The 12,166-nt window shown below is 45.1% G+C and overlaps 1 protein-coding gene across 2 annotated transcripts in view; it reads right to left on the minus strand.

Moving 5' to 3' along the window:
* The window catches only part of TCERG1L (transcription elongation regulator 1 like), a 164,369-nt gene extending 156,400 nt beyond the window's left edge, over nt 1–7,969 (minus strand). Inside the window, exons 1-2 of one of the 2 annotated variants that reach the window (XM_081912745.1) lie at nt 7,295–7,969; nt 4,306–4,452 (exon numbers count right to left, since the gene is read on the minus strand). In XM_081912745.1, coding sequence (XP_081768871.1) covers nt 4,306–4,452; nt 7,295–7,600 — 453 coding nt within the window. In that variant the 5' untranslated portion in view covers nt 7,601–7,969. The remainder of the gene's footprint in view (nt 1–4,305; nt 4,453–7,294) is intronic. The other variant, XM_081912744.1, reaches the window with a different exon arrangement.
* Between the last annotated feature and the right edge of the window lie 4,197 nt (nt 7,970–12,166).

Raw genomic sequence — 12,166 nt, forward strand, 5'->3', positions numbered from 1 at the left:
TCCCTACACCATGGAAAGGTAATATCATTAAACTGATAGGCAAGAAGCCTTCTCCTCAAATGAGAGCTTTCCATAAGCTTTGAAACGGGGATTTTTCAAAATAATTCCCCAGAGGCATTCCATGATATCTGGTGTGACCACTTAGCAAATACACATGGATTGATTCAAACAGCTTAACGAGACTGGGATCTTTTATCAATATCTGAAATGCCATTAATGCTATTGGGTTTTGTTGAAAAAATCTATGTCAAACAATTCCGTTTGTTTGTTTGGTTGGTTGGTTAGTTGGCTCCAATTCCATTTCTGCTGAAACTGACACTGTTCCAGATTGTTAAAGTTCAGGTTCCAATAAAAGCTCAGGAACTGGTTCAGTTCACAAATATGAAGCTCACAGTAATGGCGATTTGCACAGTGAGGTGGAGCAAGCCCATTAATCTAAGACAGTTGCAACCAAGTATCAGTAACCAGGGAAGTTTTATGAGACCTTCAAGTTGACATACTGCATCCCTTCCAGTCGGGATTCAGGCCTCATCATGGGACTGAAACTGCCTTGGTCGCACTGGTCGATGATCTCCAGTGGGCTAAGGACAAAGGTGAGAGCTGTTTCCTAGTTCTGCTGAATCTCTCAGCAGCATTTGATACCATCGACCATAACATCCTTCTAGAGAGGCTGGGAGCTGGGGGCACTGTCATAAGGTGGTTCCGCTCCTTCCTCCTGGGCTGTGTTCAGAAAGTGGTGGGGGGTGAGTGTTCAGACCCCTGTGGGGTGTTCAGACACTTGTGGGGTGCCTCAGGGTTCTGTCCTCTCCCCCATGCTTTTCAACATCTACGTGCAGCCTCTGGGAGAGATCATCAGGGGGTTTGGGTTGGGTATTCATCAATATGCAGATGATACCCATCTCTACCTCTCTTTCAAATCAGAACAAGTGAAGGCGGTGAAGGTCCTGTGTGAGTGCCTGGAGGCAGTTGGAGGATGGATGGCGGCTAACAGATTGAGGTTGAATCCTGACAAGACAGAAGTACTGTTTTTAGGGGACAGGAGATGGGCAGGTATGGGGGACTCCCTGGTCCTGAATGGGGTAACTGTGTCCCTGAAAGACCAGGTGCACAGCCTGGGAGTCATTTTGGACTCACAGCTGTCCATGGAGGCACAGGTCCATTATGTGTCCAGGGCAGCTGTTTACCAGCTCCTTCTGGTACGCAGGCTGAGACCCTATCTGCCCGCAGACTGTCTCGCCAGAGTGGTGCATGCTTTAGTTATCTCTTGCTTGGATTACTGCAATGCACTCTATGTAGGGCTACCTTTGAAGGTGACCCTGAAACTACAACTAATTCAGAATGCAACAGCTAGACTGGTGACTGGGAGTGGCCGCCAAGATCACATAACACTGGTCTTGAAAGATCTACATTGGCTCCCAGTACGTTTCTGAGCACAATTCAAAGTGTTGGTGCTGACCTTTAAAGCCCTAAACGGCCTCAGTCCAGTATACCTGAAGGAGCGTCTCCACCCCCATCATTCTGCCCAGACACTGAGGTCCAGCACCGAAGGCCTTCTGGTGGTTCCCTCACTGCAAGAAGCCAAGTTACAGGGAACCAGGCAGAGGGCCTTCTCGGTAGTGGCACCCGTCCTGTGGAACGCCCTCCCACCAGATGTCAAAGACAAGAACAACTACCAGACTTTTAGAAGACATCTGAAGGAAGCCCTGTTTAGGGAAGTTTTTAATATTTGATGCATTACTGTATTTTAATATTTTGTTGGAAGCCACCCAGAGTGGCTGGGGAAGCTCAGCCAGATGGGCAGGGTATAAATAAATTATTATTATTATTATTATTATTATTATTATTATTATTATTATTATTATTATTATTACTACTACTACTACTACTACTGACCTTTTTGTGTGTGGAATCAAACTTGAAAAATCTTCTTATATCCTTGCAGTTTTTATTATATTCATTAATTGCCCCATAATTTAGTTATCTGGGTAATGCACATAAATTGTTCCTTACAATGATGAAAATGGAATGTGAGGCTGAACCTTACGTTTTCTTCTTATGAACCGACCTGGACACTGCAATCATCATTGGAGGCCCTTCTTTGTATGCCTCCTCCACAAGATGTCCAGAGGGTGGCAACTTGAGAGCTGGCCTTTTCTGTAGTGGTTCTCAGCTTGTAGAATGCTCTCCCCAGAGACGCTAACCTGCCGTCTTTGTTATGTATCTTTAGGCACCAGGCAAAAACATTAATCTTCTGCCAGGCCTTTGGCTAATCAAATAATCTATGACTATCTAAACTGTGTATGTGGGAGGGGGTATTGTTTTTGTTTGTTGCTTTGTTATATATTTTTGAGTTTTAATATTGTAAACCACCCTGTAATACTTTGATAAAAGGTATCAAAGTATTTTTGAAATTTAATAAATAAAATTTAATAAATAAAATAAAATCACAAATACCTCTCTCACACAGTCTGTCTAACATCAGCACACATCATGAGGCTGGGATTCCCCTACCAACATTTTGATCAAACATACACTGCCTGTCCACTTTCTTACATCTTCTAATCTTTTGGAGTCTGCTATCATTTGGCCTTGGTCCCATTCACCTAGCAGTACTTAAAATCTTCTTTTTCTACATAGGGTAATGATCCTGACTTATGTAGATTAACTACCTGGCATAAAGGATGCTCAGAATATTGTTAGGCCCCTGCAAAACAAGCACACCTCGGAGTGGAATATCATTTCCAGTGAGTCCCTCTCCACCCACCCACATTGTGCTCCCCATTACTGCATTAAGGGCTCCTCAATGTATGGACTGAGAGCTTCTTCAGGTTTCCTGGACCAGGAAGAAGCTGCTCACTTCCCTCTGATTCTAAAGTCACCAGGCTAGCAGACTTCTGCACCCGGGGACACTCCAGTCACAGCCACTGCAAATAAATTCTTTTTGTATCTAGGTTAGAAAGACTAGGTTTCAAATCAAATCAGCAGCAGCTTAGAATCTTTAGTCCCCAGTCTGGCTCAACACTGGGTGGCACTGTGGTTTAAACTACAGAGCCTAGGATTTTCCGATCAGAAGGTCAGCGGTTCGAATCCCCGCGACCGGGTGAGCTCCCGTTGCTCGGTCCCAGCTCCTGCCAACCTAGCAGTTCGAAAGCACATCAAAGTGCAAGTAGATAAATAGGTACCGCTCCGGCGGGAAGGTAAACGGCGTTTCCGTGCGCTGCTCTGGTTCGCCAGAAGCGGCTTAGTCATGCTGGCCACATGACCTGGAAGCTGTACACCGGCTCCCTTGGCCAATAAAGTGAGATGAGTGCCGCAACCCCAGAGTCGGTCACGACTGAAACTAATGGTCAGGGGTCCCTTTACCTTTACCTGGCTCAACACTGGAACATGGGGGAGGCAATGAACACAATGGGACCCTATCCTCTTTTTTTCCCTGCAACAGGATGCTTTTCATCAGTGGTTTCTGTCTGAAGCTTGAAGAATACCTCCAGTCCAACCCCTGCTGATGGTCTCTAGACCCAGCTCTCTTGAAGTGGGTGGGGTGCAGAAGCCAGGATGCACTCCAAAATGTATAAAATAAAACTAACATCAGGGAGGGTTTATGTGCTCATTCTGCTGCTGGTGAGCCAGTGAGTGAACCACATCAAGTGCCTTCATTTACATGCATGCATACATATGCATACGTTTTATTTGTATACCACCTTTCCAAAGTTCAAACAGTGCTCAAGGTGGCTTGCAGCATGAAAAAAGATACATAACTACAGCATAGCTAAAGTTCCCATAAACAATAAATGAAACATTAAAGATACACAACCAAACTGAACCATTTCCACATAAGGCCTTATTATGAACAGGTAACCTGGCTCTGTTGGGTCATCACAAACTAAGTCAAACTCAGAGTACATCAACTGAAATCAACAGACTTACTACTTGTCCACTGTTTTCAATGGCTCTATCTCTAAGTATGACCAACAATGGCAATTGCCAAATTCATTTTATTTCAGGAGTCTTCCAGTTGAGGTTCATCAGAAACTTTTAAATAATGACTCAGGTTCTGGTCAGGTTTGTGGTTCAGGGAGGAAAATATAGTTTTGGGTTGAGATTCAGGATGGTTCGAAACAGCATTATTAATTCACTGTTATTCATATATTTAATTGCAAAATTTGTAAGCCAATTTGGAAGTTTAATACTGAGATCAATATTTTAAATGAAGGAATTGTACCCCTTATATTGGTACAGTAATGTAATTCTACCTCCAAAATCTCAATGCCTGTTAAGTGAAGAAGAAGACAAATTTTAACATACCTTGCAATTTGGAAGCCTTTTTTCTACCCAACTTTTCCCAGAATGGTGTGGAGCAGCAGTTGTGTATACTTGAGGAAAAAGAGGGACAAACTCCACACTTGAAGAAGGTGAAAATCCAATCACTGGAGAATGGGCTCCAAACATCCACTAAAATAAAGTTTTTTAAAGGTAAGAATACACTCTAACATATTAGTCCATGCAGCTTTTGTTTGTTAATTATTCATGTTTTCATTTCTATTTCATATGTATTTTTGAGCACACATTATATGATTCTTATGTATCCTTTTGCTTCTTCCAAAACATGAAAAAATTCACTGGGGTAGGGAAACAATTCAAAATTTACTGAGTTCAGCTATAAATTACTACTACTAAGGGCTTATGCAGCAACTCAGAACTACAATACCATGGTGAAGAGTGACTGTGATCCTAGTACACATCTAATATTAAATATGGTAAGGGAAAAGAATTAGTGGAGACCAGCTAGAATCTGATTAAAGCTATGTAGATATGAGTATGTCTGCTTATGATTTCAGGAAACCTATCTCAATGGAGTACTACATTTCACCCTGAATTCTGTTTTAGATGCAATCTAGCAGGAATCCTACTCATAGATGAGTCATCCCAATTCACTCCTCAAGCAGACCTCTCTTCCATAGTCTATTTCCACCCCATTCTGTGCTGCACAACACCTTTGCTTGATGCTGCAGTACATCTGATGGCATTGGCTGTTGTGAATATAGCCATGACAAACCACAGCACGGCACTGGTGTGGTGTCTTGAGGCAGTTCTCAGTGCTAGAATGATGCTACAAGTCATGTCCCTGCCCAGGTACAGCAGTGGTTGTTTCACATCCTAAACTTCAGTTTTTATAAGCAACGGCTCATATGACAAGACTGTTGGACATCAAGCAAATGTTTTAAAACCTTAGTCAGGTGAATGACAAACAGCATAATTTAACTGTTATGCTAAATGAAAATCTCACTAAAATTAGTGATCATTCAGCTTTTACACAGGCAATAGCAAATCAAAGGCAACTACAGGGCCTTTGGTATATCCAAATTAGAGGAATGTTATTGCTTTCAATCCAATTCCATGGTTCTCCAAGTTCATAAATTTTCATTCGGTCCTGGAGTGTGTCTTTCACTCACCACTATGCTCTGTTCCTACATAGAACCATCAAGTGCCAGTACAGATTTCTAGCTTAGACATTTTATTAGGAAACTGGAATTTATCCAAAGAATTTGGAGTTCAAACATCTAAGTGAAACAGCATCAAATTTATGTCAGAGGCATTAAACACCACACATAACTAATTCCATAATTAACATAGTCAAAGAAATCTAATGCATGCATTAAAAAATACTTAAGGCTAATCTCTAAGCTGATCATCCACCACTACTTTCAAATGTGCCTTACAATCCACACACACACACACACACACACGTGTGTGTGTGTGTGTGTGTGTGTGTGTGTATAACCAGCAGTGATGATGAGATTTATTGCTTGAATTAATATGTGATCAAGAACAGCTAATGCCTGCCATATAACATCAAAGAACATCAGAGCAGAAGACACCGAATGCAATTGCTTATGTTAGCATTTTCTTTATATGTCCAGCTGATGCTGTCACAGTAAACTCAAAGTGATGGTGAGAGAGTTAGTCCTAATGAGCAGATTCATGTGCAGCCACCCACTTTCTTCTTTTATTAAAATAAATATTTTGCAGATTTCTAAACATGAAGGGAAACACAAGTTCTTAGACATTTAATACCTCTAGTGGTAGCATCTTGGCATAGCAAGGGGGGGTTGCAACACATCCTCTCTTAAATCAGTCCTGTTCTACACCTTGCGAAAGCCTTCTGAAACAGGCACAAATATTGTAAAAACAGCGTAGTGCATTGAATGAATACACCAGCTGGTCCAATATGCTGGTATTTTTAAAAGCGTGTGATAACTTTGGTTTAAGATGGTTAGGAAACATTGCTTGCAATATTAGAATAACCTTTCTGTAGTTTTTATTTAGATGAGCTTTATACAATGATCCAGACTGTATGGAAGATGATTTGTAATGGAAAAGAAATGCTCAAATCCAGCCTTCAAATCAGTTTGAAGACTGGGATGTGACTAGGATGCAGTTTGTGACTAGGATGCATCTGCAATAGGCTCATGTAACTCCATTCTTTTTATCGAGTTTTCCATGGTAAACAATTCTACATTCTGAATGACAGCTGTAAAATACACAGCCCTGTTATTTATGGGTTTATTAGGGTATCAACAGGAATTAGTATTAAGGGAGTAGCAGGGCATAGACCTTATGGCAGTGTCCTTCCAGTGCAATTGTGAGAGCGACATTACTAAAAAAAACAAACAAAAAAAAACAACAAAAAAACGAGCAAAGAATGAGCCCTAAATGTCAGAGGACTGCAGTCTTGTAAGGAAGGCACACTATTTTGGGTGTTTTTTTTTTTTTTTATAAACGTATGAAGCTCAGAAATGTGCAGTCCGTGTGGTTTGAGAGTGAAAAGGAACGAGCTCAGCATTAGCAATAGCTTCGTATTAATAGTTAATGTGGTCTCTCTCCCTCTCTTTCCCTCTCGTCTTGTCTTTAAAGTCTGGTGGAGACACAGTGCGGTTCAACAGCAAGGCGCAGACACACGTCTGCAACAGCGAGGAAATTTACGGGCGAACTTCAGCACCACAGCGCGTCGGACAGCGACAGAAGTTGCTTCCCACCTCTTTCACTGCCAGCTTACGCGTTTCCCAAGGCTCATAACGAGTTTCCCAATGTCCCCTTTCGCATTCTCCTGGGCGCTTTTGAACCCACCACGGAAAAGAACCGGCGCGATGGGAGTGAGGAAAAGCGAAGTGCGCTTCCAACAGGACCCTCCGTCAAAGCAACCAGAAAAAGAAGCACGAATAAAGAAGGCGGGGGGAGGGAGGCAGATGGTGGTGAAGGGAGACAGGCAAAGAGGCAAAGGTTCCTTCCTTACCTGCCCGTTCAGAAAGGGAAGCTGATGAACCGCGGAATGATGCTCCGGTGCCATCAAAGGCAGGAAAGGATCGCAGGGAAGTTGCCAGCCCGAAACCCCCTGGATCAGCGGCGCAGGCGGCGGAGGAGGAGGCGGCGGCGGAGGCGAAGAGAGCAGCAGAGGAGGGGGCACCACCCCAGCGGCGCCCCCGACCCGAAAGAGCCCCGCCGCGCTCGGGACCATCCAAATCCAGGGAGGCGCTGGGGGCTCCGCATTCCCGGGCCACAGGAGAGGCTGCTGCCGCTTGGCTCTCGGCACCGGGAGCATTCTACATCTTACAGTACGATTCCACCGGCGAAGGCGAGCGGCAGCGGCAGCGGGATCCCGGCTTGGGGTTCAGATCCGCGGCGCCTGGGGCAGGGGGGCGAGGGATGCCCATCAGTGCCCCGGCTCTGGGTGGAGGCTGAGAGCAGCGGCAGCGGTCGCAGCAGCGGCGCCTCAGTCCTGAGCCGGTTGGGGCTCCACTTCGTTCTGTGGCGCTGCCGGGAGCTCCGCCCCTTCGCAGCCCCTCCCGCCTGACCACGCCCCCCGCGGCTGTTCTCGCTGCTGCTGCTGCTGAGGTTGCAGGGAGCCCGGGACAAGGAAGAGGAGGAGGCAGAGCCGCACGCAGCCCTTGCTGCAATTGACTGGACGGCGCGGGTGCCCTCCAACTTCTCTCCTCTAGCAAACTGGACGGGGCGCGCCGCAGAGAAAAGAGGAGTGCGATGGGCGCGGGGAGATAAGATCAAAGAGACGCGGGGGTGGGGAGCGGCGAAGGGAGGGGGGAATCCAAGAGCAAAGGATGGAGGACGACTCGGGGGAAGATGGAAGCAACGCGAAAATGGGAGGCGGGAGAGAGAAAGGGATGAAGCCAGAGAAAGAAGAGCCAAGAGAGTAAGAGAAAGAGAGGGCCAGAAGGGATCTGAGCTCGAGGAAGAACTGACCAGGATTTTGAGGGGCCTCTGAGCACATGCAGAGTGCATTTCTCCTTTCTGCTACCTCTAGCCCTCACACAATTCCGGGAGTTAAGGAAGGGCTTCCCAGGAGATTCAGACTTTGGCATTTCTCGCTTTTAAGAAGTGTTGCGCTTTTCAAAGGGGGTCTTGCAGGGGCGGGAGAGGAGGAATGATGAAAAGGGAAGGGGGGAGAGGTGAGAATGGCAGAGAGTAGCTGTGGAGGGTGAGAAGGAGGAGATGTGAGAAAGGGAGGGAAGTTCAAATGGGAAGAAAAGAGAGGGTCGGAATGTGGAGTTTGGAGGAGGTTGTAGTTGCATATGCCATACATTTCCTTGTGCTGAAAATGAACAGATTCCTCTTCAGGTGTTGCCCTAGAAGTATGAAACCCTTTGTTGCTGCTCCTTAAAATCCAACACTGACTTTGGATTTCAGTGCTAATTACATCCAGCCCAATATTGTCTGCACCTAGAATGCAGAATCTATGTGCGCGTACACACCAGGAGGGGTTGGACTCCAAGTCTGATCATCACCAATCAGCATGGCCAGGAATTATGGGAGCGACACTTAGAGGAATGCACGTTCACCATGTCTGGTCTACACTAGACAGACAGTGGCATTACAGGGTAGCAGATAGGTGAGCTTTCTAGCCTTACCTGGGACTGAACCTTTGGTATGCAAAGCATGTGCTCTACCACTGAGCTGTGGCCCTACTGGTGCTTCACATATGGTATCACACATGCTGTTACATTGCATTCAGTTGCATATTCTCCCAAATGAAAAAGATCAGATGGGAAATAGCACCCCATGCAGCTTTGGTCAGACCACACTTAGAATCATAGAATAGAATAATAGAATCATAGAAGAGTTGGAAGAGACCACAAGGGCCATCGAGTCCAACCCCCTGCCAAGAAGGAAACACCATCAGAGCACTCCTGGCATATGGTTGTCAAGCCTCTGCTTAAAGACCTCCAAAGAAGGAGACTCCACCACACTCCTTGGCAGCAATTCCACTGTCAAACAGCTCTTACTGTCAGGAAGTTCTTCCTAATGTTTAGGTGGAATCTTCTTTCTTGTAGTTTGGATCCATTGCTCCGTGTCCGCTTCTCTGGAGCAGCAGAAAACAACCTTTCTCCCTCCTCTATGTGACATCCTTTTATATATTTGAACATGGCTATCATATCACCCCTTAACCTCCTCTTCTCCAGGCTAAACATGCCCAGCTCTCTTAGCCGTTCCTCATAAGGCATCGTTTCCAGGCCTTTGACCATTTTGGTTGCCCTCCTCTGGACACGTTCCAGTTTGTCAGTGTCCTTCTTGAACTGTGGTGCCCAGAACTGGACACAGTACTCCAGGTGAGGTCTGACCAGAGCAGAATACAGTGGCACTATTACTTCCCTTGATCTAGATGCTATACTCCTATTGATGCAGCCCAGAATTGCATTGGCTTTTTTAGCTGCCGCGTCACACTGTTGGCTCATGTCAAGTTGGGGTCAGCCAAGACTCCTAGATGCTTTTCACATGTACTGCTCTCAAGCCAGGTGTCACCCATCTTGTATTTGTGCCTCTCATTTTTTTTGCCCAAGTGCAATACTTTACATTTCTCCCTGTTAAAATTCATCTTGTTTGTTTTGGCCCAATTCTCTAATCTGTCAAGGTCGTTTTGAAGTGTGATCCTGTCCTCTGGGGTGTTAGCTACCCCTCCCAGTTTGGTGTCATCTGCAAATTTGATCAGTATGCCCTTGAGTCCATCATCCAAGTTGTTGATAAAGATGTTGAATAAGACCGGGCCCAAGACAGAACCCTGTGGCACCCCACTAGTCACTCTTCTCCAGGATGAAGAGGAACCATTGATGAGACCCTTTGGGTTCGGTCAGTCAGCCACTTGCAGTACTGTGTCCAGTTCTAGGCACCTCAATTTAAGAAAGATGTTGACGTGTGCAGAGGAGGGCAACCAAGATGATCATGGGTCTGGAAAAAAGCTTTATGAGGAATGGTTGAGGGAGTTAGGTATGTTTAGCCTGGAAAAGAGAAGACAGAGGAAACATCCGTCACATGGAAGAGGGAGCAAGCTTATTTTCTCCTGCACCAGAGGCTAGAACATAAAACAATGGCTTCAAGTTACTGGAAAGGAGATTCTGACTAAACATCAGAAATAACTTTCTGATAGTAAGAGCTGTTTGACAGTGGAGTGCTCTCCTTTGGGAGGTGGTGGAGGTTTGGGAGGTCCTTGGAGGTTTGTAAGTAGAGGTTGAATGGTCATCTGTCATGTCTGGTCGAGTTGAGATTCCTGCATTACAGGGGGTTGGAAGAGAAGGTCCTTCATGTTCCTTCCAACTCCACAAATCAGTGTAGTTTTCTAAATTAGACACTGTAGCTGAGAAACAATCTGTCCTGACATCCCATTTTAAACCTGTTCCTGTAGAAGTAATTACCATTCATTTTAACATGACTTACTTACACATAAGTCTGCTTAGATATGTAATCTACAGGGACAATCAGCAAAAGCCTCCTTGCCATGAGTGGGAGGAGGGCAAGAGCACTTCTGTGCTTCCATTCGTTTCTGTGGGGCTCACATAGCATTGTTCCCAGTCCTTTCTTCATTGATCTCTAATCAATGCCCAAGAACAGTAATTATCACAATGTGTGTGAATGCTTTCAGTCCCCTGTAGTTCACCTTCCCACAGAAAGCATGCCTGGGCCCACCTCCTCTCTGCTGCTGTAGGAACATAATATGCAGCATTTTATCCAGTAATGCACTTAATTGCCAGTTAAGCTCATATCTGTGGGTTCCACTCGGACTTTCAGCTGCATATCAGGGAATTGCAATGTGGCTTGACGCTCCCCCTCCTTCTCCAGCAGCAGCGTGGGCAGGCAGCTCAGAAAGGTCAGAACCCTCTAACCTGACACTTAGCTAAGGACTTCCCCCCCTCTCAGATACAATATCTAATTCAGAACACTGCACTGAAGGTTGGGATTCTATTTTCCATCACACTGGATTTATGACCTCAGATGTCCCCTTTTACTTTCTGCTTTGAACTTCTTTAAAATTGTGCTTCTTAATTCGTGTGTCCCCTTCCTTCATTTCACCCACATTGTTAATGAATTCAGTTCTGGATAAATGTCTTCAAACTTCTTGCTTTTAAGTTCATTCAGCTAAGGGAGATCATGGCATTAGAACAGTCTGCACCTCTGACTGATCCTGGGACAAACTATAAAATGGGGGACGTGAAGGTGGTGTTGGATCCGACTAATTGAGAATGCCTGTTCTTTTATTGTCCTTATGTCTAAGGTGTGGGATGTAAAACACAGGAGCAGTCAATGACAACATTCCTAGAGTGTACATGTTAGAACATGGGGAGGGATGTCTGTCCAGCAAGCAGGTAAACTTCCTGGGGATGGACTTCCTCCGCATGTGACCAGAGGTGGGTGTGGCCTCACCTGTGCAGGTAATGATAAAAGCACAGGGCAGGCAGCCATCTCTCTCTCTTGCCTCTTGCCTCTCTCTCTTGCCTCTCGCTGCCATCTTCCTTCCATGAGGAACATCTAAGGATGCTCTCTTGGCTCCCAGCCAAGAGAGGAGATAAGGACTATCTTGCTACAAGATAGATTCTAAATGTATTTTACCTTTTTAAGTCTGTGTGCCTTCTGGGATCATATTGTGAACAGAACGTGAGTAAACTCTTTTATACTTTTATAAAGACTGTGTAGTGTCTTGTATTTTAAGAGGGATCAAAGGGGAAATTACCAGAGTAATTATTATAGAGGTTCTAGCGAACCTGTGCACACGTTACCGTTGCAAACTAAAAAGGGAATGTTTATAAACTCTGCTGATATTTTGGGAACTTGTTAGCACAAGTTGGATAAGGATATAATTAGTCAATATATCCTCTCCTGCACC

The sequence above is a fragment of the Podarcis melisellensis genome (assembly GCF_964234715.1).
Source record: "Podarcis melisellensis genome assembly, chromosome: 5".
Lineage (NCBI taxonomy): Eukaryota > Metazoa > Chordata > Lepidosauria > Squamata > Lacertidae > Podarcis > Podarcis melisellensis.